At 39.5% G+C, this 27205-nt stretch overlaps 3 protein-coding genes across 9 annotated transcripts in view; 2 read left to right on the forward strand and 1 right to left on the reverse strand.

Moving 5' to 3' along the window:
* LOC133554362 (gastrula zinc finger protein XlCGF57.1-like) overlaps positions 1-27205 on the forward strand; it is a 295100-nt gene that overhangs the window by 17577 nt on the left and 250318 nt on the right. The gene's annotated exons all lie outside the window — the stretch shown is intronic.
* LOC133554379 (zinc finger protein 287-like) lies at positions 638-9612 on the reverse strand. Its single transcript, XM_061903071.1, has 3 exons — positions 9463-9612; positions 7179-7277; positions 638-2163 (listed from the first exon to the last, which is right to left on the reverse strand). Exon 3 carries the CDS (start codon positions 2111-2113, stop codon positions 1079-1081), a length of 1035 nt encoding a protein of 344 aa, XP_061759055.1. The 5' UTR covers positions 2114-2163; positions 7179-7277; positions 9463-9612; the 3' UTR covers positions 638-1078.
* LOC133554375 (zinc finger protein 501-like) lies at positions 9539-25346 on the forward strand. Of its 4 annotated transcripts, none has more exons than XM_061903046.1 (3): positions 9539-9648; positions 17291-17380; positions 23163-25346. In XM_061903046.1, the coding sequence occupies exon 3, from the start codon at positions 23213-23215 to the stop codon at positions 24545-24547; it is 1335 nt and encodes a 444-aa protein (XP_061759030.1). In that variant the 5' UTR covers positions 9539-9648; positions 17291-17380; positions 23163-23212; the 3' UTR covers positions 24548-25346. The 4 variants fall into 4 exon arrangements, with proteins under 4 accessions (XP_061759030.1, XP_061759033.1, XP_061759031.1 ...); XM_061903047.1 differs by lacking the exon at positions 9539-9648 and adding an exon at positions 9663-9857; XM_061903048.1 differs by lacking the exon at positions 9539-9648 and adding an exon at positions 13562-14910.

Genomic DNA, 27205 nt, shown 5'->3' on the forward strand with positions numbered 1-27205 from the left:
CTTTATATAAACAAGTATCAAATATTATAGTTGCAATAAACACATGTACTGCTTTATTGTTCAATGATTATTATGTACACTGAACAAAAATATGTAAAAATACATGAACGCAACACTTTTGTTTTTGCTGCTTTTTTTTCACAAGTTGAACTCAAAGATGTAAAACTTTTACGATACACACAAAACACCTATTCCTCTCACAAATTCTTCACAAACCTGTGTTAGTGAGCATTTCTTCTTTGCCAAGATAATCCATCCCACCTCACATGTGTGGCATATCAAGATACTAATTCAACCATATGATTATAGTGCAGGTGTGTCTTAGGCTGCCCACAATAAAAGACCGCTCTTACAATTACAAATACAAAGATTTAACACTATTTTAAATAAGTATAAAAGTGAATGTATATACACTTAAATGTGTATTGTTATGTAACATGTTTTGTACTGTTAACTCTCCCCTTTACAGTTAACTTCATCTTTAAATAACAGTACATAATGTTGGATAGTATTTTGTGTACTTGATTGAAAAAAAGAACCTATCCAATCTATAAATATTAAAATCATATTAACAAAATTGTGTTACACACACAACAATCCTGCCACACATGATATATGTGTTTTTTGTTAGACAGTCAACATTTTAACAGTTTATTTCAAATCCTGCGGCTGTTCTCACCAGCACACTTGTGTTTCTTACACTGGCACTTAGAAGAATCTTTCACAACACACACTGCAACTCAACACTTTCTCTCCTGTGTGTGTTCTCATGTACACTTTCAACTCACCACTGTGAATGAAACCTTTACAACAGACTGAACATGGAAAAGTGAAGTGAATTGAAGTGAATTTATATAGCGCTTTTCTCTAGTGACTCAAAGCGCTTTACATAGTGAAACCCAATATCTAAGTTATATTTAAACCAGTGTGGGTGGCACTGGGAGCAGGTGGGTAAAGTGTCTTGCCCAAGGACACAACGGCAGTGACTAGGATGGCGGAAGCGGGAATCGAACCTTCAACCCTCAAGTTGCTGACACGGTCACGCTACCAACCGAGCTACGCCGGTATGAAAAGGTCTTCATCCGGTGTGTGTTGTTAAGTGTCTTTTCAAACTGTGGCTATGTGTGAACCCTTTACCACATACTGAACAGACAAAAGGCTTTTCACCAGTGTGTATTCTTGTGTGTCTTGTCAAATGTGCCTTGTGGCTGAATCCTTTACTACAAATTGAGCACGCGAATGGTTTTTCTCCAGTGTGTGTTCTCATGTGTACGTTCAAATTGTGCCTTAGTACAAAATCTTTACCGCATTCTGAGCAGGAAAAAGGCTTTTCCCTCGTGTGTATTCTCTTGTGTACTTTAAGATCGCCATTTTGCACAAAACTTTTACCACATTCTGAACATGTAAAAGGTTTTTCTCCAGTGTGTATTCTCATGTGTACTTTCAAATGTGGCTTTTGAGTAAAATATTTACTGCAGATTGAACAGGAAAAAGGCTTTTCTCCAGTGTGTATTCTCATGTGTACTTCCAGATTACCACGGTATTTAAAATTTTTGTCACAGTGAGAACATATAAAGCGGGTGTTGTCAGTGTGACGTGTCTTATCATCTTCAAAGACTTCATCATCAGTGTCAGGAGAGTGAGACGTCGTGTCGTCACTATCTGATAGTGGAGCTAAGATCTTGTCTGCTTGTGATCCTCCACAGTGGTCTCCATCAGCTTCTGTTGTCATGTGTTGAGCTGAGCTGCTGCTTGGAGGCTCCGCCTCTCTCTTCTCCTCACTTTCACCTTTGACCTCATCATCTTCACTCTTCACAATCACACCAATCTTTGGGAACTCCTCCAGTCCTTCAATATGCTCTCCCTCCTGACTGATGCTGTGTTCCTCCTCTTCTACTTTAATATTGGGGGGCTTTGGGTACTCATCTTCCTCTTTAAAATGGTGGGTCATTGGGTACCCCTCTTCCGCTTTAAAATGGGGGGTCAGTGGGTACTCCTCCTCCTCTTTGAAACGGGGTGTCAGTGGGTACTCCTCTTCCTTCTTAACATGCAGGGTACGTTGCGCATCTTCTTCCTCCTTAATGTGGGGGGCCTGTGGCTCCTCCTTCACCATCTTGAAGCTCCACTTCTGTTGCTCAGGGAGAGGATGTTCTTAACAGTTGTCTGCAGGACACAAGAAGACAAACATGTTTTAGAATCGTCCAGCTTTGCTCGGTCACACAATGCATCCAGTACGTTTACATGCACTTAAAGGCCTACTGAAACCCACTACTACCGACCACGCAGTCTGATAGTTTATATATCAATGATGAAATATTAACATTGCAACACATGCCAATACGGCCTTTTTAGTTGACTAAATTGCAATTTAAAATTTCCCTTGAAGTGTCGTGTTGAAAACGTCCCGGTATGATGACGCGTGCGTTTGACGTCTCGGGTTGTAACGGACATTATTTTCCAGCCTGATCCAAGCTATAAGTAGTCTGCTTTAATCGCATAATTACACAGTATTCTGGACATCTGTGTTGCTGAATCTTTTGCAATTTGTTCAATTAATAATGGAGAAGGCAAAGTAGAAAAATGGAGTTGGGAAGCTTTAGCCTTTAGCCACACAAACACGGCCGGTGTTTCCTTGTTTAAAATTCCCGAAGATGAAGCTTTACTAGGGATCAGAGCGGTCAAGCGAATATGGATCCCGACTACATGTCAACCGGCAGTTTTCGGTGAGAAAATTGTGGTAATAAGTCGCCTCTTACCGAAGACATCAGCGGAGCTTCCGTCCCTCTTCAGCTTCGTGACTTCCCTCAGAGACTCTGGCGTCAACACACCCGTGGCCACACCCGCCCGACTTTCAGGTACTATTTAATCTCACTAAAACTCTAACAACACAATAGGCAGATAAGGGATTTTCCAGAATTATCCTAGTAAATGTGTCTAATAACATCTGAATCACTCCTACTGCAATCGCCTTTTTTTTTTTCAAGTCCTTCACTCTAAATTTCCTCATCCACGAATATTTCATCCTCGCTCAAATTAATGGGGAAATTGTCGCTTTCTCGGTCTGAATAGCTCTAGCTGCTGCTGGCTATGATTGTAAACAATGTGAGGATGTGAGGAGCCCTACAACCCATGACTTACGCGCACATCGTCTGCTACTTCCGGTAAAAGCAAGCTTTTTTATTAGCGACCAAAAGTTGCGAACTTTATCGTCGATGTTGCCTTTCAGCAAAAAAAAGGCAATATCGCGAAATGATCAAGTATGACGCATAGAATGGACCTGCTATCACCGTTTAAATAAGAAAATCTCATTTCAGTAGGCCTTTAAGAAAAAAGTGCTTGTATGAACTGTCTTGATTGATTGATTTTTTGAAACTTTTATAAGTAGATTGCACAGTACAGTACATATTCCGTACAATTGACCACTAAATGGTAACACCCGAATAAGTTTTTCAACTTAATTCATGGTAAATCTCAGTGACACACAAACATGCTGCTCTTTATTCACAAGAAAAAAAAAGCCAGGGTGGGAAAACTGTATTTTAAATGTTTTCCCGACCCGGTCAGCTATTTTTAGACAAGTCACACCAGGAAGCTACGAAAGCTTTAACGAAGGCTGAAGTGTCAGCAGGTAAAAAAACCTTTCTTACAAAGAAAAAAAAAGATTTGTCTGAACACAAAACATTTGAACATAATGGATAATATGGTTTAAAATTGATTTTGCAATAAATTATTTTGGTACCAATTTAGAATGGGGAACACATTCACCATTAATTAGGTTCTTATTAACATGCAAATTAGTAACATATTGGCTCTTAATTAGTCATTATTAAGTACTTATTAATGCCTTATTCTGCATGGCTTTATTATACAACCAGTAAGCCATCAACTAAGTTATTAAACCTCAATTACATCAGAATGATTGCTTATTAGTATCCCTTATTAGTATCCCTAACCCTCACACTTATATGTTCTCCTACTGTCCAAATAACTCTAAATTAAGTATTTTCTTACTTTAATAGGCAACTAACTAATGGTGAATATGTTTTCCATACTAAAGTGTCACGGTTATTTCATTTAAGATTACTAACAGAACCATTTTAAAACAGGCTACAAAAGCCTCCTAATTTAATTGCTGAAATAATGCAATAAAATATTACATCATTTTCAGTATTATTTTCCTAAAACTATTATCAATCTACTTGCTAAATTACTGTTAATGGTTACTTTGACTTAATTAGACTCAACAAGCGAAACCTCATCCGGCCCGGACACAGAAAGGATTTACAGATTCATGGCTCTGTCTCGAAAAAACTTCCTGTTGTAGAAACCCTGTTTCCATATGAGTTGGGATATTGTTTTAGATGTAAATATAAACTGAATACAATGATTTGGAAATCATTTTCAACCCATATTCAATTGAATGCACTACAAAGACAAGATATTTGATGTTCAAACTGATAAACTTAATTTTTTTTTGCAAATAATAATTAACTTAGAATTTCATGGCTGCAACACGTGACAAAGTAGTTGGGAAAGGGCATGTTCACAACTGTGTTACATCACCTTTTCTTTTGACAACACTAAATAAACGTTTGGGAACTAAGGAAATTAATTGTCAAAGCTTTGAAAGTGGAATTCTTTCCCATTCTTGTTTTATGTAGAGCTTCAGTCGTTCAACAGTCTCCGCTGTAGTATTTTATGCTTCATAATGCGCCACACATTTTCGATGGGAGACAGGTCTGGACAGGTATGTACCTTTCAGCATTAATGGTGCCTTCACAGATGTGTAAGTTACCCGTGCCTTGGGCACTTATGCACCCCATTCCATCACAGATGCTGGCTTTTGAACTTTGCGTGGATAACAGTCTGGATAGTTCGCTTCCCCTTTGGTCCGGATAACACCATGTCGAATATTTCCAAAAACAATTTGAAATGTGGACTCGTCGGACCACGGAACACTTTTCCACTTTGCATCAGTCCATCTTAGATGATCTCGGGCCCAGAGAAGCCGGCGGCGTTTCTGGATGTTGTTGATAAATGGCTTTCGCTTTGCATAGTAGAGCTTTAACTTGCACTTACAGATGTAGCGACCAACTGTAATTAGTGACAGTGGTTTTCTGAAGTGTTCCTGAGCCCATGTGGTGATATCCTTTCAAGATTGATGTCGGTTTTTGATACAGTGCCGTCTGAGGGATCGAAGGTCACTGTCATTCAATGTTGGTTTCCGGCCATGCCGCTAACGTGAGTGATTTCTCCAGATTCTCTGACCTTTTCATGATATTATGGACCGTAGATGTTGAAATCCCTAAATTTCTTGCAGTTGCACTTTGAGAAACGTTGTTTTTAAACTGTTTGACTATTTGCTCACTCAGTTGTTGACAAGGAGGTGTACCTCGCCCCATCCTGTCTTGTGAAATTTTTTGGGAAGCTGTCTTTATGGTAAATGGTAAATGGGTTGTACTTGAATATAGCGCCTTTCTACCCCTTTTTAAGGAGCCCAAAGCGCCACACATTTATACCCAATCATGGAACCCACCTGTTCCCAATTAGCCTGCACACCTGTGGGATGTTCAAATAAGTGTTTGATGAGCACTCCTCAACTTTATCAGTATGGATTGCCACCTTTCCTAACTTCTTTGTCACGTGATGCTGGCATCAAATTCTAAAGTTAATTTTTATTTGCAAAAAAAAAAAGTTTATCAGTTTGAACAACAAATATGTTGTCTTTGTAGCATATTCAACTGAATATTGGTTGAAAATGATTTGCAAATCATTGTATTCCGTTTATACAGTATTTACATCTCACAGTTGTCCAACTCATATGGAAACGGAGTTTCTACAGCCCAACCAGTGAAGTTGGCACGTTGTGTAAATGGTAAATAAAAACAAAAATACAATGATTTGCAAATCTTTTTCAACTTATATTCAATTGAATAAACTGCAAAGACAAGATATCTAATGTTTGAAAAGAGAAACTCTATTTTTTTTTAAATAAATACCTAGAATTTATAGGCATCAACATAGCAAAAAAGTTGGCATTTTTTACCACTTTGTTACATGGCCTTTCCTTTTAGCAACACTCAGTAAACGTTTGGGAACTGATGATACACATTTTTGAAGCTTTTCAGGTGGAATTATTTCCCATTCTTGCTTGATGTGCAGCTTAAGTTGTGGTATTTTAGGCTTCATATTGGGCCAAACATTTTCAATGGGAGACAGGTCTGGACTACTAGAAGGCCAGTCTAGTACCCGGCTCTTTTCCTCTTTGGTCCGGAGGACACGACGTCCACAGTTTCCAAAAATATTTTGAAATGTGGACTCACCAGACCACAGAACACTTTTCCACTTCGCATCAGTCCATCTTAGATAAGCTCTGGCCCAGCAAAGCCCGCAGCGTTTCTGGGTGTTGTTGATAAATGGCTTTGGCTTTGCATAGTAGAGTTTAAATTTGCCCTTACAGATGTCGCGACCAACTGTAGTTACTGACAGTGGTTTTCTGAAGTGTTCCTGAGCCCATGTGGTGATATCCTTTACACACTGATGTCGATTTTTGATGCAATTCCGCCTGAGGGATCCAAGGTCCGTAATATCATCGCTTACGCGCAATGATTTCTCCAGATTCTCTGAACCTTTTGATGATATTACGGACCGTAGAGGGTGAAATCCCTAAATTCCTTGCAATAGCTCGTTAAGAAATGTTGTTCTTAAACTGTTGGACAATTTGCTCATACAATTGTTCACAAAGTGGTGACCCTCGCCCCATCCTTGTTTGTGAATGACTGACCATTTCATTGAAGCTGCTTTTGTACCCAAACATGGCACCCACCTGTTCCCAATTAGCCTGTTTGCCTGTGGGATGTTCCAAATAAGTGTTTGATGAGCATTCCTCAACTTTCTCAGTTTTTTTGCCACTTGTGCCAGCTATTTTAAAACATTTTGTAGGCATCCAAATTCCAAATGAGCTAATATTTGCAAAACAAAGCTTTCCACTTCAAACATTAAGTATATTGTATTTGCAGTCTATTTAATTGAATATAGGTGGAATAGAATTTCTCAAATCATTGTATTCTGTTTTTATTCACCATATACACAATGTGCCAACTTCACTGGTTTTGGGTTTTGTACTTCCCAGTACAACTGCAAGTACAGTACATCAAAAAGAAGAGGATGATACTCACCGCATGTTCAAAATATGTGGACATACCCATGCTGAGCTCCACTTCCTGTAGCGTCAGCTTCAAATTGTCACAGACTTCCTGCCGCCGACTCAGAAGCATCTACAAGCAAAGTCAACGTTAATATCTGATAATCTTATCTCCAAATTATTATTATTATTATTATTAAACTTTAATATGAGCCAGCATCTGTGATGGCATGGGGGTGTATTGGGGCCCAAGGCATGGGTAACTTACACATCTGCAAAGGCACCTTTAATTAATGCTGAAAGTTACATACAGGTTTTGTAGCAACATATGTTGCCATCCAAGCTAAGTTATTATGGACGCCCCTGCTTATTTCAGCAAGACAATGCCAAACCACATTCTGCACATGTTACCGCAGCGTGGCTTCATAATAAAAGACTGTAGACTGGACTACAGGTAGGTCGCCTGTAGTTCAGACCAGTCGCCCATTAAAAATTTGTGGCGCATTATAAAGCGTAAAATACCACAATGGAGACCCCGGACTGTTGAAAAACTTAAGGTGTACATCAAGCAAGAATGGGAAAGAATTCACCCTGAAAAGCTTCAAAAATTGGTCTCCTCAGTTCCCAAATGTTTACTGAGTGTTGTTAAAAGGAAAGACCATGTAACACAGTGGTAAAAATGCCACTGTGACAACAACTTTTTTGCCATTAAGTTCCAAGTTAATGATTATTTCCAAACAAAAATTAAGTCGCTTAGTTCCAACATTAAAGGCCTACTAAAATGAGATGTTCATATTCAAACGGGGATAGCAGGTCCATTCTATGTGTCATACTTGATTATTTTGCGATATTGCCATATTTTTGCTGAAAGGATTTAGTAGAGAACATCGACGATAAAGTTCGCAACTTTTGGTGCTGATAAAAAAGCCTTGCTTGTACCGGAAGTCGCAGACGATGACGTCGCAAGGGTGAGGGCTCCTCACATCCTCACATTGTTTATAATGCGAGCCTCCAGCAGCAAGAGCTATTCGGACCGAGAAAACGACAATTTCCCCATTAATTCGAGCGAGAATGAAAGATTTGTGGATGATGATATTGATAGCGAAGGACTAGAGAAAAAATAATTAAAGTAAAAAAAAAAGGAAAAAAAAGGCGATTGCATTGGGACAGATTCAGATGTTTTTAGATAGATAGATAGTACTTTATTTATTCCGTCAGGAGAGTTCCTTCAGGAAAATTACAATTTTCAGCACAATCCCATTCAAGATCAGACAAACATTACAGGGAGACAGAACAGGCTCGCTGACGGGTCTGCCGGCTTCCAGCGCCCCTTACAAAAAAGATGACACATTTAGACACATTTACCAGGATAATTCTGGGTAATCCCTTATCTTTCTATAGTGTTGCAAGTGTTTTAGTGAGATTAAATAGTACCTGATAGTTGGAGGGGTGTGTCCACGGGTGTCTTGAGGCTAGTGTCTGAGGGAAGTCACGGCAGATACAAGTACGGAGCAAACTCCACATATCTCCAGTAAGAGGTGACTTTTTACCACAATTTTCTCACCGAAACCTGCCGGTTGACAAGTGGTCGGGAACCATGTTCGCTTTACCGCTCTGATCCACAGTAAAGCTTCACCTCCCGGAATTTTAAACAAGGAATCACCGTGTGTTGGTGTGGCTAAAGGCTAAAGCTTCCCAACTCCATCTTTCTACTTTGACTTCTCCATTATTGATTGAACAAATTGCACAAGATTCAGCAACACAGATGTCCAGAATTCTGTTTAATTATGCGATGAAAAGAGACGACTTTTAGCCGAAAGTGGTGCCGCGCTAATATTTCCTGACAGTCTGTGACGTCACGTGCACGCGTCACCATTCCGGGACGTTTTCAACAAGACACTCCGCGGGATATTTTAAATTGTAATTTAGTAAACTAAAAAGGCTGTATTGGCATGTGTTGCAATTTTAATATTTCATCATTGATGTATAAACTATCAGACTGCGTGGTCGATAGTAGTGGGTTTCAGTAGGCCTTTAAAGTATGTTAATAGCCGTGCACAGCCCGTGTAACATTCACAACCACACATGAATACGATTTACATGTGAAATGATTGCAAACAACACGGGATAATATACATGAAATACTACTACTGAGGAGGAGAGACCCAAACAATGCACCCTTTCTTGGAGGAATGAGCTAGTGAGCAAAGAAGCTACATGCTAAGTAGCAGCAAGCTAAACAGGAGAGCAAGCTATTTCTACATTTACAAGCGCACACAACGTCTACGTGACACTCATAAAACCGACACGGGACTTACAGACAATGTTTCCAAGGCGCTTCGTGGGAAGAAAGAACAAATAGGAGCGTTGAAACACGTAAATACGTCTCAGGTGTAAACTAGTGATCGTCCGAATCACGGACGATGAAGGATGTACCGTGCGCATGCGCAGTGCGTTTGTGTTTTCCAGTGTCGTAAAACGCGACATCGCAGTGTGGTCTTCAGGTCTGTATTATTCTTTCATTTTTATATTTGTACTTAGTCGTCCATCGAAAACTGAATTAGTTATTCGTGTCGGGATTAACTCAACTCGTCACAGTGTACTTTGAAGCGTCTCTTCTCGGGCTGAGCTGGCTAGCTAATTAGCTTAGCTTGTTAGCTGCTAACCAAAGAGACGCGGAAGTGATCAAAACATCGCTAAACGGCGATCAAGTGTGAGTATAAAGTTTTGGGATTGTGTGAAAATGTGTAAAGTAGCAACGGTGAGCGTGTTGGTGAATCAGCGACGAACTGGCTGTTGAAGGAATATTTGTACTGTTAGAAAAGTGTTTATTTGTAGTGTCATTGCTTTACCTTGAATTGATTAACGTGGGACTTAAACGAGTTGAAAAACTTCTTCGGATGTTACCATTTAGTGGTCAATTGTACTGAATTTTTACTGTACTGTTCAATCTACTGATAAAAGTTTTAATCAATCTAGCGTGAGTTTACATCAGGGGTCACCAACCTTTTTAAAACCAAGAGCTACTTCTTGGGTACTGATTAATGCGAAGGGCTACCAGTTTGATACACACTTAAATAAATTGCCAGACATATATATATAAAATGGGTATTTATGTCTGTCATTCCGTCGTACATTTTTTTTCCTTTTACGGAAGGTTTTCTGTAGAGTATAAATGATGAAAAAAACACTTAATTGAACGTTTTAAAAGAGGAGAAAACAGGAAAAAATGAAAATTTTATTTTGAAACATAGTTTATCTTCAATTTCGACTCTTTAAAATTCAAAATTCAACGGAAAAAAAGAAAAGAAAAACTAGTTAATTTGAATCTTTTTGTAACAATTGAAAAATGATTTTATGGATCATCATTAGTAATTTTTCCTGATTAAGATTAATTTTAGAATTTTGATGACTTGTTTTAAATATGTTAAAATCCAATCTGCATATTGTTAGAATATATAACAAATTGGAAAAAGCTATATTTCAAACTAAGTCAAATCATTATTTCTTCTAGATTTTCCAGAACAAAAATTTTAAAAGAAATTCAAAAGACTTTGAAACAAGATTTAAATTTGATTGTAAAGATTTTCTCAATTTGCCAGAATATATTTTTTTCAATTTTAATCATAATAACTTTGAAGAAATATTTCACAAATATTCTTCATTGAAAAAACAGAAGCTAAAATGAAGAATTAAATTAAAATGTATTTATTATTCTTTACAATAGAAAAATAAATTTACTTGAACATCGATTTAAATTGTCAGGAAAGAATAAGAATGAATTTAAAAGGTAAAAAGGTGTGTGTTTGAAAATCCTAAAGTAATTTTTAAGGTTGTAGGTTTTTCTCTAAAATGGTCTTTCTGAAAGTTATAAGAAGCAAAGTAAAAAAATAAATGAATTTGTTTAAACAAGTGAAGACCAAGTCTTTAAAATATTTTCTCGGATTTTCAAATTCTATTTGAGTTTTGTCTCTCTTAGAATTAAAAATGTCGGGCAAAGCTAGACCAGCTTGCCAGTCAATAAGTACAATTTTAAAAATAGAGGCAGCTCATTGGTAAGTGCTGCTATTTGAGCTATTTTTAGAACAGGCCAGCGGGCGACTCACCTGGTCCTTACGGGCTACCTGGTGCCCGCGGGCACTGGGTTGGTGACCCCTGGTTTGCATGGAAGCCATCTTTATTGTTGTACTCGCGCACTGTGCAACATTTGTGCGCATGCTGTGGGAAGACTGCTTTATGCATGTATGCACACAACACATTACAAAACTAATATATAGAGATGTCTGCCGATATTATCGGCTGATAAATGCTTTAAAATGTAATATCGAAACTATCGGTATCGGTTTCAAAAAGTAAAATGTATGACTTTCTAAAACGCCGTTTTTTTGATTGATTGAAACTTTTATTAGTAGATTGCACAGTACAGTACATATTCCAGACAATTGACCACTAATTGGTAACACCCGAATAAGTTTTTCAATTTTAGGCCATAAGGTGAAACAGGAAAAAGTGTCTAGAAAGTGATTTTCGTTCCAACGTCCGGGCACTACTCTTTTTTTTTTTGCATTTTTGCATAGAAAATGCCACTGTGGCAGTTTTTTTTACAGCCATAAATGTATAAAAATAGGAATTACAAAAAAACTAAAATCTTATGAAGTTGTTTTTTCTTGTAAATGTATTTACATTCATTCTGGAAACAGAATCTCTCTAACAAATTGACATTAATACATATACCTAACATTTGATACAGGTATTTTAGCATTGGTATACTTAAATTTGAATTTTAACCATGAAACGTACAAAACAAATAAAAAAAAAAAAGGCTTCAAAGTATCAATCAATCAATCAATGTTTACTTATATAGCCCTAAATCACTAGTGTCTCAAAGGGCTGCACAGACCACTACGACATCCTTGGTAGGCCCACATTAGGGCAAAGAAAACTCACACCCAGTGGGACGTCGGTGACAATGATGACTATGAGAACCTTGGAGAGAAGGAAAGCAATGGATGCCGAGCGGGTCTAACATGATACTGTGAAAGTTCAATCCATAATGGATCCAACACAGTCGCAAGAGTCCAGTCCAAAGCGGATCTAACACAGCAGCGAGAGTCCCGTTCACAGCGGAGCCAGCAGGAAAACATCCCAAGCGGAGGCGGATCAGCAGCGCAGAGATGTCCCCAGCCGATACACAGGCAAGCAGTACATGGCCACCGGATCGGACCGGACCCCCTCCACAAGGGAGAGTGGGACATAGGAGAAAAAGAAAAGAAACGGCAGATCAACTGGTCTAAAAAGGGAGTCTATTTAAAGGCTAGAGTATACAAATGAGTTTTAATGTGAGACTTAAATGCTTCTACTGAGGTGGCATCTCAAACTTTTACCGGGAGGGCATTCCAGAGTACTGGAGCCCGAAATAAAAACGCTCTATAGCCCACGGACTTTTTTTGGGCTTTGGGAATCACTAATAAGCCGGAGTCCTTTGAACGCAGATTTCTTGCCGGGACATATGGTACAATACAATCGGCAAGATAGGATGGAGCTAGACCGTGTAGTATTTTATACGTAAGTAGTAAAACCTTAAAGTCACATCTTAAGTGCACAGGAAGCCAGTGCAGGTGAGCCAGTACAGGCGTAATGTGATCAAACTTTCTTGTTCTTGTCAAAAGTCTAGCAGCCGCATTTTGTACCAACTGTAATCTTTTAATGCTAGACATGGGGAGACCCGAAAATAATACGTTACCGTAATCGAGACGAGACGTAACAAACGCATGGATAATGATCTCAGCGTCTTTAGTGGACAGAATGGAGCGAATTTTAGCGATATTACGGAGATGAAAGAAGGCCGTTTTAGTAACGCTTTTAATGTGTGACTCAAAGGAGAGAGTTGGGTCGAAGATAATACCCAGATTCTTTACCATGTCGCCTTGTTTAATTGTTTGTTGTCAAATGTTAGAGTTGTATCATTAAATAGAGGTCGGTGTCTAGCAGGACCGATAATCAGCATTTCGTTTTTTGGGGCGTTGAGTTGCAAAAAGTTAGCGGACATTCATTGTTTAATTTCATTAAGACACGCCTCCAGCTGACTACAATCCGGCGTGTTGGTCAGCTTTAGGGGCATGTAGAGTTGGGTGTCATCAGCATAACAGTGAAAGCTAATACCGTATTTGCGTATGATGTCACCTAACGGCAGCATGTAGATGCTGAAAAGTGCAGGGCCAAGGACCGAACCCTGGGGAACTCCACACGTTACCTTAACGTAGTCCGAGGTCACATTGTTATGGGAGACACACTGCATCATATCAGTAAGATAAGAGTTAAACCAAGACAGGGCTAAGTCTGACATACCAATCCATGTTTTGATACGTTCTAATAAAATATTATGATCAACGGTATCGAAAGCAGCGCTAAGATCGAGGAGCAGCAACATAGATGACGCATCAGAATCCATCGTTAGCAATAGATCATTAGTCCTTTTTGCGAGGGCTGTCTCCGTGGAGTGATTTTTCCTGAAACCGGATTGAAAGGTTTCACATAGATTGTTAGATTGTGCCATTACCGAGGGCAGTAGGTCAGCAAGAGTTGTCGTTGTGGCCGTATTAATGTTGCGGCTGCTATAGCAGTTATTATTATTATTAGTTTGCCGAACATGCGTCTGAACCTCGAATTTTATAAGGTAATGATTGGACAAGACTTAGTAAGTGAATAGCAACCTGTACAATTGAACATAAACATGGTACATTTTGCTTAACAATATTGTTTTATACATTAAAAATTTCAGTAGATACTGTGTTATAAGAGGAAGTAAAAAATGAAATAAAATAAAGAACACTTTGGCCCAAAATGGCTGACCACAATCAAAATATTGAATAATGCGGAAAAATGGAAATACAACAAAAACTGCATTGCAGTTTAGAATCTGTACACAATATGGTATAAAACAATATTTACATGAACAAAACAGTGTGTTGATGTCACAGCAGGTCTTTGGTATTTTAAATTTTTATTTTGTCTTAACATAGCACATTGTTAAAGCCTTATCTCAATAATTCCTTGATAGATTTTCCTCAAATTTGGCACAAACTCAAACTATGATTATTATATTCTTTTAAGGTCAAGTGCACTGAAACCTCACATTCTATTTTTAAAGTATTTAACGTAAAGGCCTACTGAAACCCACTACTACCGAACACGCAGTCTGATAGTTTATATATCAGTGATTAAATATTAACATTGCAACACATGCCAATACGGCGGGTTTAGTTTACTAAATTACAATTTTAAATTTCCTGCAGAATTTCCTGTTGAACACGTTGCGGAATGATGACGTGTATGATGACGCGTGCGTGTGACGTTTCGGGTTGGAGGGGACATATTAGCGCAGCACCACTTGCGGCTAAAAGTCATCTCTTTTCATCGCGCAATTACACAATATTTTGGACATCTGTGTTGCTGAATCTTTTGCAACTTGTTCAGTTAACAATGGAGAAGTCAGATGGAGGTGGGAAGCTTTAGCCTTTAGCCACACAAACATGGTGTTTTCTTGTTTAAAATTTGCGGAGCTGAAGCTTTGCTGTGGATCAGAGCGGTCAAGCGAACGTGGTTCCCGACCACTTGTCAACCGGCAGGTTTCGGTGAGAAAAAGTTTGGTAAAAAGTCGCCTGTTACCGGAGATCAGCTGAGCTTGCGCCGTCCATGCAGCTGCCGTCGACTTCCCTCAGAGACTGGCATCAAGACACCTGTGGACACACCCCTCCGACTATCAGGTACTATTTAATCTCACTAAAACACTAGGAACACAATAGAAAGAAGGGATTTCCCAGAATTACCCTAGTAAATGTGTCTAAAAACATCTGAATCCGTCCCAATGCAATTTTTTTTTTAACTTTATTTATTTTTTTCTAGTCCTTTGCTATCAATCTTATCATCCTCGCTCAAATTAATGGGGAAATTGTCGTTTTTTCTGTCCGAATAGCTCTTGCTGCTGGAGGCTTCCATTAAAAACAATGTGAGGATGTGAGGAGCCCTCACACTGGTGACGTCATCAAGGATTTTTTATTAGCGACCAAAAGTTGCGAACTTTATCGTGGATGTCCTCTACTAAATCCTTCCAGCAAAAATATGGCAATATCGCGAAATGATCAAGTATGACACATAAAATGGACCTGCTATCCCCATTTAAATAAAAAAATCAAATTTTAAGTAGGCCTTTAAAACGACGTTTTTCTTTGATTGATTGAAACTTTTATTAGTAGATTGCACAAATCAATTCGTGGTTTACGTGTGTACGCTATGTACACGAACGTAGACATAAACATTGAACGTAGGGAGAAGTACAGAGCGCCAGTAAACCTTAAAACAGGGGTCTCAGACATGCGGCCCGCGGGCCAATTACGGCCCGCTAGACGTTATTTTGCGGCCCCCACCATAATATGAAATTTTAATGTTAGTGCGGCCCGCAAGTTTTATATGAATGGAGCTTGACAGCGTTGTGTTATTTGGGTCCAAAATGGCTCTTTGAACATTCTGGGTTGCCTACCCCTGTGTCAGTGGAAAAGCGGCAAATGGGTGAAAGCGACAGAAATGTTGCCATGGAGACAAGGGTTTTCTTACGTGCCTGGCTGCAGTCACACCGAGACACCTGTCCATCAGTAATAACAGTCCCCGATAACCTGGACCAATTCAAACCGTTATTTGTTTTTTTTATTGTTTAATTTGCATTGCCTCACACGATGAACACTACATATATCTCTATATGACGCCGAAAAACACTGCGGGAGCCGTCACTTTTTTGTGCTCGCTATCCCGGTACTTTCCCGGCTATTATATGCCGACCGCCCTGTTGCTGTAGGGAGGAAAAGCGAAAAGACACACATTGCAGAAATAACATTATTCTCCGTGCGTCGGCTAAATACAAATATATTCCACAACCCCAAAGATGTCTTTTTCAAAGCCTGCAGTGAAGGGAAAGGTTAGTGGTGAGCAGGAAAAGTTGGGGATGCAATATTTCTTTGTTGTGCACAGGGGCACCCCGACGTGTCTTATTTGAGCAGAGAAAGTCGCGGTGCACAAGGGTTCCAATTTGAAATGTCATTATACAACTAGACATGCAGAGGAGTATGAAACATTTTTTAAATAAATCTTTTCTTGCGGCCCAGCCTCACCCAGACTCTGCATCCAGTGGTTCCCAGGTGAATTGAGTTTGACACCCCTGCCTTAAAGGCACTGTCTTTGCGTGCTGGCCCAGTCACATAATATATGCAGCTTCAACACACTCACAAGTGAATAGGCATACTTGTTCAACAGCCATACAGGTCACACTGGGGGTGGCCACATAAACAACTTTAACACTGTTACAAATATGCGCCACACTGTGAACCCCCACCAAATAAGAATGACAAACACATTTCGGGAGAACATCCGCACCATAACACAACATAAACACAGCAGAACAAATACCCAGAACCCCTTGCAACATTAACTCTCCACCTCCACCTACGCAGTGGGGGAAGAGTCAGGGCTGCATGGGGTTCTGGGTATTTGTTCTGTTGTGTTTGTATTGAGGATGTCCCCCTCCCCCCCTCCCCCCGTATTCGGAGGTCTCAAGGTTGGCAAGAATGCTCCAGTATACTCTGGACTGAAGCTGTGTGCCTTCATTGTTTTTGTAGCTGTTGTTTTCAGGCGTGTTTAAAAATAAATAAATAAATCATGTACTTTGTGTAAGTCCAACAATAGAATGTCCCATAGTTGTTGTGGGTATCAGGATTATTGCAAAAATATTGTTAAAAAAAAATAATGCACTTTGTGACTTCAATGATAAATATGGCAGTGTCATGTTGGCACTTTTTTCCATAACTGGAGTTGAAGTTGTTCTCTGATTTTTGTAATGATCATTGGTCCGGATCATGTTTTTGTGTTTTCTGTTAATTTTGGACTCCTTTAGTTCCTGTTTGTGCACCTCCAGAGTTTGTTTTTGTTGCCATGGTTGCTAACTATGTTCACCTGTCTCTGATTAGTGTTCGGCCGCTCACGTGCAGCCCGAGCACTCATCAGAGGCATTATTTAAACCTGCCTTTGCCGGTCAGTCAGGCTGGCGTCGTTATTTGCTACAAGCACCTGTAACGTGAGTTTTTGCCTTGTCTCTAGTTGTATGCTGTGGACTACCTTTTTTTGGTATGCTGTGAGCTATTCCCTGGATCCCGACTCCTGTCCCGGTTTGCTGTTTCCTGGTTTCTGGTTCGTGTTTTCCTTGCTTTTTTTTTTAACATTACAACCATGTTTTCTTGTACAAAGGCTGTCATCCCTGCATCTTGGGGTTCGTCACCACCACTTTGTTGCAATTTTGGAAAACCTTGTTTTTAATTGATTTATTGAAATCAGTAGATTGCACAGCACAGTACATATTCCGTACAATTGACCACTAAATGGTAACAACCGTATACGTTTTTCAACTTGTTTAAGTCGGGGTCCACGTTTATCAATTCATGGTAAAGTTACAATGTTTAATGCAGTGGTTCTCAACCTTTTTTCAGTGATGTACCCCCTGTGAACATTTTTTTTAATTTAAGTACTCCCTAATCAGAGAAAAGCAGTTTTGGTTGGAAAAAAAAGAGACAAAGAAGTAAAATACAGCACTGTGTCATGAGTTTCTGAAATTGTATACCAGTGCAAAATATTGCTCATTTGTAGTGGTCTTTCTTGAACGATTTGGAAAAAAAAGATATAAAAGTAACTAAAAACTTGTCGAAAACTAAACAAGTGATTCAATTATAAATAAAGATTTCTACACATAGAAGTAATCATCAACTTAAAGTGCCCTCTTTGGGGATTGTAATAGAGATCCATCTGGACTCATGAACTTCATTCTAAACATTTCTTCACAAAAAATGAAATCTTTAACATCAATATTTATGGAACATGTCCACAAAAAATCTAGCTGTCAACACTGAATATTGCTTTGTTGCATTTCTTTCCACAGTTTATGAACTTACATTCATATTTTGTTGAAGTATTATTCGATAAATATATTTACAAAGGATTTGAGAATTGTTGCTATTTTTAGAATATTTAAAAAAAATCTCACGTACCCCTTGGAATACCTTCAAGTACCTCCAGGGGTGCGCGTACTCCCATTTGAGAAACACTGGTTTAATGCATCCAGAGGGGCATCACAACAAAATTCCACGACTGTATATATCGGTATCGGTTGATATCGGAATCTGTAATTAAGAGTTGGACAATATCGGAATATCGGATATCGGCAAAAAAGCCATTATCGGACATCGCTAATATTATATAACAAGAACAGCAGCATTGTTTCACACATGGTAACGGACCATTTACACATTTGTTGACTGGTGTGCACGTAATCACCTGCACTTGAACACCAGTAAAACAAAAGCTTGTGATTGACTTCCGGCGGTCTTCGACTTAGACTTACAAACATCTTTATTGTCCCTGAGGGGCACTTTGGTATGCAGCACTAGTCAATAAAAACAAGGTAAAACAGTAAAAACAAGGTACAAATACATAAAGAATTTGATGCCAGCAACACGTGACAAAGAAGTTGGGAAAGGTGGTAATAAATACTGATAAAGTTGAGGAATACTCATCAAACATTTATTTGGCACATCCCACAGGTGTGCCGGCTAATTGGGAACAGGTGGGTGCCATGATTGGGTATAAAAACAGCTTCCCAAAAATGCTCAGTCTTTCACAAGAAAGGATGGTGCGAGGTACACCCCTTTGTCCACAACTGCGTGAGCAAATAGTCAAACAGTTTAAAAACAACGTTTCTCAAAGTGCAATTGCAAAAAATTTAGGGATTTCAACATCGACAGTCCATAATATCATGGAAAGGTCAGAGAATCTGGAGAAATCACTCACGTGAGCGGCATTGCCGGAAACCAACATTGTATGACCGTGACCTTCGATCCCTCAGACAGCACTGTATCAAAAGCCGACATCAATCTCTAAATGATATCACCACATGGGCTCAGGAACACTTAAAAAAAAAACACTGTCACTAAATACAGTTGGTCGTTACATCTGTAAGTGGAAGTTAAAGCTCTACTATGAAAAGCGAGAGCCATTTATCAACAACATCCAGAAACGCCGCCGGCTCTTCTAGGCCCGAGATCATCTGAGATGGACTGATGCAAAGTGGAAAAGTGGTCTGTGGTCTGACGAGTCCACATTTCAAATTGTTTTTGGAAATATTCAACATTGTGTCATCCGGACCAAAGGGTAAGTAAACCATCCAGACTGTTATCGATGCAAAGTTCAAAAGCCAGCATCTGTAATGGTATGGGGGTGCATTAGTGCCCAAGACATGGGTAACTTACACATCTGTGAAGGCACCATTAATGCTGAAAGTTACATACAGGTTATGGAACAACATATGCTGTCATCGAAGCGCCGTCTTTTTCATGGACGCCCCTGCTTATTTCAGCAAGACAATGCCAAGCCACATTCAGCATGTGTTACAACAGCGTGGCTTCGTAAAAAAAAGAGTGCGGGTACTTTCCTGGCCCGCCTGCTGTCCAGACCTGTGTCCCATCAAAAATGTGTGGTGCATTATGAAGCGTAAAATACGACAGCGGAGACCCCAGACTGTTGAACAACTGAAGCTCTACATAAAACAAGAATGGGAAAGAATTCCACTTTCAAAGCTACAACAATTAGTTTCCTCAGTTCCCAAAAGTTTTTTGAGTGTTGTCAAAAGAAAAGGTGATGTAACACAGTGGTGAACATGCCCTTTCCCAACTACTTTGGCACGTGTGGCCGCCATGAAATTCTAAGTTCATTATTATTTGCAAAAAAAAAACAAAGTTTATGAGTTTGAACATCAAATATCTTGTCTTTGTAGTGCATTCAATTGAATATGGGTTGAAAATGATTTGCAAATCATTGTATTCCGTTTATATTTACATCTAACACAATTTCCCAAACTACTATGGCTAACATGTATATTTTGCTTTTAAAAATGATTTTGATTTTGATTTTCAAGATCATGTTGATCCCAGTTATAATCAGACAACAACACAATTAAAAGTGTAACAATAACAATGAAATAATTTAGATTACTGGCTCTGATTTAAATTAAAGTCTTAAAAGTTTTCCTGTGTCCAGGGACTTATTTCCTCAGTTTTTAAACAGTAACAAAACCGACAAAAGATGTACCAATAAAACAAAACTGTATCAATCTAATCAGCTGCCACCAGAGTAGCCCTGCTGTAAACAGTAGAGTTGTCCAATAAAGGTGCTATACAATATGAAGGATATTATTTTCGGCCCACGATAGAGCTTTTAAGACTATCATTGTAATAATAAATGTTGATGAAAAAATGTAGCTGTCGGCAAATATTAACGCGACAAGCGAACAAATGCGTCCTCAACGTTCTGTAGCATTCTATCGAGCGAGCTAACGTCCCTCCACAGTGCAAAGCCACTTCTAAGACCGCAATCCTTGCCTCCATGGTGACAAATTAACTACGTTTCTTACAGAGGTTATGCTACCCGCTAACTGAAAGCTAGAGTCCTTTAATGTAAACATGGGTGGATCGATATAAATATGGACAATAACAAAAAGTATGTTATCAGTATAGATATCAGGTTAGATTGATGTTTTTTTGTATTTTAAAAAATGTTTTGTTGTTTTTGTTTATAAACTAATGAAATAAGTCCATGGACACAAGAGCCAAAACCAAATGATTTCAAACAGAGCCGATTGCAGGAAATTATTTAAATATTTCATTATTATTGTTACAATGCCATCCTGTGTTTTTGTCTGATTATAATTGTCATCGAAAATGTAATCATTCAGTGATTTTGAAAATATGAAATATTTGTTAAGGTACAGGGAGAATAAAAAGGCACAGAATGCTGGGACGTAATTTTATCTCTTTTTATTTCTATTAACACAAGTATGGGGTGTGAAACTACCCCAAATGTGTGCGGTGTGCTATGTGTAGTGATTAGCTCTTGAGGAGCGGAAATCCAAGGGGGGCAAGGCAAGGTTGGAGGTCCGTGGGCAGGCCTGAGGTCAAAGTCTGTTTCCAGGCTGGAGGTCGAGATCCAAGAGGCAGCTAGGGAACCAGAGGGAATATGGCTAGATGAGCCATACTGGTCGTGATGCAGGAATGGAGGAATGCTGCTGGAAGACGACAATGGACACAAGATAAATGAACACGGAGGGGGAGAAACACAGAGAGAAAGAGAGTGTGCATAAAGCTATTTGGCTTACTGTACTGGGCTATTTGGGCTATTTGGCTTACTGTACTGGAACAGGTAACTACGTTCTGGCCCGGAACACAGGGTTGCATTGGCTTAAGAAGCCCAGGAAGCTCATCAGCGACAGGTGTGTAAAGTTAATTGATTGGTTATCGAATGCAGCCGCTTGCTTCATCTGTAGTGGCGTGCGCTTGGAGGTGCACTCAACAGAGCGCACGGATGACTGCACACCCGGGCCATGACAGTATCAGTATTAACATTAGTATGACCGATACTTCCCCTGCAACTACGTGGTGGTGGATCCATACCCACATTTTTAGCATCACCCACAAATAATGCAAAGTATCAAACAGAAGAAAACACATTTAGTACATTTTAACGGAAGTGTAGATAGAACCATAATGTAGCAAGTAGATTAATAATAATAGTTTTGAGAAAATAATAGTGGAAATTAGGTAATATCCTACTGCATGATTCAGCAACTAATATAGGAGCCTTGTAGCTCATCATAAAATGGTTGCATTAGTACTTCTATATTAAATCATTTATCACAACATACATTTTTTGTAAAAGTCCACCTTTTCACAGTCTTTAACCGTAAATAATGTTGTAAAAAGCAGCGTGTTTGTCCACCACAGAGATTTCAAGACAGTTTATACAATGACTTGGTTTTCTTAAAGGGGAACATTATCACAATTTCAGAAGGGTTAAAATCAATAAAAATCAGTTCCCAGTGGCTTATTTAATTTTTTGAAGTTTTTTTCAAAATTTTACCCATCATGGAATATCCCAAATAAAGGCTTTAAAGTGCCTGATTTTCGCTATCTGTGAAGCCACCGTCCATTTTCCTGTGACGTCATCCAGTGATGCCAATACAAACAACATGGCGGATAGCACAGCAAGACATAGCGACATTAGCTCGGATTCAGACTTGGATTCCAGCGGCTTAAGCGATTCAACAGATTACGCATGTATTGAAACGGATGGTTGGAGTATGGAGGCAGATAGTGAAAACGAAATTGAAGAAGAAACTGAAGCTATTGAGCGAATAGCTATTGAAGCTATTCGGCGATCGCCTTCTAACCAACGATTGAGTGTCGCAGGATATCCATACATCTCTGTGCCATGTCTGCCTTAGCATCGCCGGTAAAATGTGCAGACCAAACGATCGGGACTTTCGCATCTTGTGACACTGGAGCAACTTAAATCCGCCGATTGGTAAGTGTTTGTTTGACATTAAATGTGGGTGTGCATTAAATTTGTGGCATTAAATTTGTATGTGCAAATGTACTTACAGCTAGCCTAAATAGCATGTTAGTATCGATTAGCATGCCGTCCTAATCGATGCACACTCCACGTAAGTCAACTTGAATCCGTCCCTGATCGTGTTGTTACACCCTCCGACAACACACCGACGAGGCATGATGTCTCCAAGGTACGGAAAACAGTCGAAAAAACGGAAAATAACAGAGCTGATTTGACTTGGTGTTTGTAATGTGTTTGAGAATATGGCGGATTGACTACCTATGTGACGTCAACGTGATGTCATCGCTCCGAGAGCGAATAATAGAAAGGCGTTTAATTTGCCAAATTTCACCCATTTAGAGTTCGGAAATCGGTTAAAAAAATATATGGTCTTTTTTCTGCAACATCAAGGTATATATTGACGCTTACATAGGTCTGGTGATAATGTTCCCCTTTAAATACTGTAAATGTACCAAATGCATTGTGTGACTGAGCAAAGCTGGACAATTCTAAAACACCTTTGTCTTTTTGTGTCCTGCAGGCATCTAAGAGGAACATCTTCTCCCTGAGCAACAGCAGTTGAGCTTCAGGATGGTGCAGGAGGAGCCACAGCATTTCCACATTGAAAAGGAAGACAAGATGCCACAGACCGTGCAAATTAAAAAAGAAGAGGAAGAACTACTGACCCCGCCTTTGAAGGTTGAAGAGGAGTTCCCATTCAACCTCCATTTTAAAGAGGAAGAGGAGTACTCACAGACACCCTATTTTAAAGTGAAAGAGGACGACCCACTCACCTCTCATTTTAAAGAGGAAGAAGGAGAACACAGCATCAGTCAGGAGGGAGAGCATCTTGAAGGACTGGAGGAGGTTGATGTCACCAAGATGCCATTGACTCCTGTGATTGTGAAGAGTGAAGATGATGAGGTCAAAGATGAAAGTGAGGAGAAAAGAGAGGCGGAACCTCCAAGCAGAAGCTCAACTCAACACATGACAACAGAAGCTGATGGAGACCACTGTGGAGGATCGCAAGCAGACAGGATCTTAGCTCCACTATCAGATAGTGACAACACAACGTCTCACTCTCCTGACACTGATGATGAAGTATTTGAAGATGATAAGACAGGTCACACTGACAACACTCACTTGACATGTTGTCACTGTGACAAAACTTTTAAACACCATTGGGATCTGAAAGTACACATGAGAACACACACTGGAGAAACACCGTTTTCCTGCTCAAAATGTGGTAAAGGTTTTGTACAAAGTGGTAATCTGAAAGTACACATGAGAACACACACTGGAGAAAAACGTTTTTCCTGCTCAGAATGTGGTAAAGATTTTGTACTAAGATATAATTTGAAAGTACACATGAGAACTCACACTGGAGAAAAACCATTAATGTGCTCAATTTGCGGTCAAAGATTCACAGACAAGGCACGTTTGATAAGACACACAAGAATACACACTTGTGAAACACCTTTTATCTGTTCGGAATGTGGCAAAGGTTTTATGCAAAGTCTCTATTTGAAAGCACACATGAGAATACACACTGGAGAAAAACCTTTGTCATGTTCAGTCTGTCATAAAGGTTTTATACAATGTGGTGAGTTGAAAAGACACATGAGAACACACACTGGTGAAAAACCTTATACATGTTCAGTATGTTCTAAAAGTTTTTTACAGCATAATGGTTTGAAAAGGCACATGAGAACACACACTGGTGAAAAACCTTATATATGTTCAGTATGTTGTAAAAGTTTTATACAAAGTCAGCATTTAAAAGAACACATGAGAACACACACTGGACAGAAAGTGTTGAGTTGCAGTGTGTGTGGTGAAAGATTCTCTTCCAAGTACCAGTGTAAGAAACACAAGTGTGCTGGTGAGAACAGCAGCAAACAAATGAAGCTGCAGGATTTGAAATAAACTGTCAACACTTTAAACATTCTAACTACATCAGCACATATAACATGTGACATCATTGTTGTGTGTGAAACACAATTTTGGTTAATATTCTTCTAATGTTTTTAAAATACATGTTTTAATAGACCAGATTGTGTACTTTTTAAAAAAAGTGAACATACCACTTTGACTGAAAAGGTGAGATTAAACTGGACAAAACATGTTACAAATACATTTTATGTGTATATAGATATTCAGAAACCATTTTTGTTTTTGTTTTTAATTGTTAATGTTATAGATGAACTCCTTTATATGGTAAACGTATTTGTTTTACATTTGTTCATACATTTGCTTTTGAGTACACATACATTCCTCTTAGTTCACATTTACTGGTTCACATCTGGAACACTTCTGGAAGCACATTATTATTTACTTTATACATCATTTGAGCAGTTGTGTTCTATACAAGATCATTTACTTTTAAAATGAATCATTTATTGGATCTCGACAATCCATTCTATTAATTATCTTTATTACTCTCTGTGGCCCTGCGATGAGGTGGCGACTTGTCCAGGGTGTACCCCGCCTTCCGCCCGATTGTAGCTGAGATAGGCGCCAGCGCCCCCCGCGACCCCAAAAGGGAATAAGCGGTAGAAAATGGATGGATGGACTCTGTTGTAATACGAATATTGTTTTATATGTATTTGAAGTTTTTATGTAATTTGTAGATTAGAGAAGATTGCAACATTTTATGTGAAAGGTTACAAAGGATAGTTTTGTTTTGATGATCTACATTTCTGAATAAAACTACACATGACAATTATTGTTTCTAAAAGTTTTTCATGATTGTTTCCCCTTTCTTAGAATCCCTTAAACAATATCAATTTCAGAAAACATGGTAAAGTTTGGAATGTTTTGGGGAAAGTCAATCACGTATGGGACACTGTCTCTCGACATCATCGAGCTTGTAACTTGTACTGAACATTTGAGAAGTTGTGTTGTTTCCTTCGACATCTGTGTCGTGTGTAGATACTTGTCATTCAGCGTATCTTGCCCCTCTTTTGAACTGTTCCTGCTTTGGGAACTGATTAGATGTTTTAAACGGAGTTGGATTGAGGGAAAAACTTGGGTCGTTTCTTCTACGTGCTTCGCCGCAGATAAGGTCGGTGAACTAGGCAAAAGGGGCAAAGGAAACATTGTACTGCTCCTTGTACTGAGAACCCTGAGCCACCCATTTCTCTTGCAGACCGTGTGGCAGCTTTTCAACAATACTGTTCACACCCCTGGCTGTGTCCAGGTACAAGAGCCCTTGCAGGTAGCCTTCAGACGTAGCAGCGTTTAACTCTGAGAGCAGGTCTCCAAGTTCCCTTAGTTTTGTAGGTTCTTTGTTGGACAGCTTTGGAACATCCTCTATAGTTTCTTCAAAGAGAGCTCTCTTTGTTGTCAGAACAGAGTTCAGAACCTGGCCAAACTCATTGACGATGTTTGTCATCCATGCACTACTGTCCCCATTCCCACCAGCCAGCTTTGTGGTGATCTGTTAAACAAACACTATATTCAAACACAAACTAAAGTCAGTGCCCCACTAAGAAGTAAACCCATTTCCTGTTTTGTTGTTATTGTACATGTTTTATTTTCTATATTTTTATTTTACTCTTGAAACCCTCACCTTCTTTGTTGAATCCATCTTAAGAATTCTACCATAGGTAGAAGTGATCACTCCTTTCATCTCATCCAGATGGCTGAGGATGTAAATCAATCAATGTTTTTACTGATCTAGCCCTAAACAGCGAGTGTCTCAATGGGCTGCAGAAGCAACAACATCCTCGGCTCGGATTCCAAATCAGGGGCAAGAAAAAACTCAACCCAATGGGATAACAATGAGAAACATTGGAGGGTCCTGCAAATGTCCCCAAACCCCCCCCCCCCCCCCCCCCCCCCACCCCCACCTGGGCGACCGGTGCCATAAACGTCGAGTGAATCTAGCATAATATTGTGAGAGTGCAGTCCATTGTGGATCTAACATAATAATGAGAGTCCAGTCCATAGTGGGGCCAGCAGATGAGTGGTCCACCCTGGGTCCCAACTTTGGACAGCTCGTGCATCATCTGTGGTCACTAAATCTGTTAGACTGGACGGTCTCAAACCCCTGGGCAAGTGGAAGGGGTCGTAAGGGTGGTTGAGGAAGATGGACAGCTGCAGAGGGGACGAAGGTAGCCATCTTCATATGGTGCTCACAGTCTGAGAGGGAGCGGATGGTTTGATGTGCCCATTCCTCACTGCCCTTCCTCTATTGCAGACTGCAGGTAGGAAGAACTGTTACCACTGGTCCTCGGCTTCAGGAAAGACATACATTTTCTGTCCATAGGCAGTTGTGTGCCACATCCAGCTGGGAGAGAATATCCTGGCTCCATGGGCAGACACGCTGAGAGCACTTGCTGCAACTTGGATAGTCCCCTCCCACTACATAATAGCAGCTATCCACATCGATCACCTCCCTGACCTTCCTGTAGATGCCGGAGATTTTCATTTTCCAGGAACACTTTGGGCTTTTAAGTGGAATCCCCCACATCCACATTGGTGCCCAGATGAACATCCACTGCCGGTAGTACCACCTCGGCTGAGGAGGAAATGGTTTGGGTACCAGTGGTGGGTGAAACCAGCGTGCTTTGATTTTTTTTT

The sequence above is a fragment of the Nerophis ophidion genome, linkage group LG06, assembly GCF_033978795.1.
Source record: "Nerophis ophidion isolate RoL-2023_Sa linkage group LG06, RoL_Noph_v1.0, whole genome shotgun sequence".
In the NCBI taxonomy this organism is placed as follows: Eukaryota; Metazoa; Chordata; class Actinopteri; order Syngnathiformes; family Syngnathidae; genus Nerophis; species Nerophis ophidion.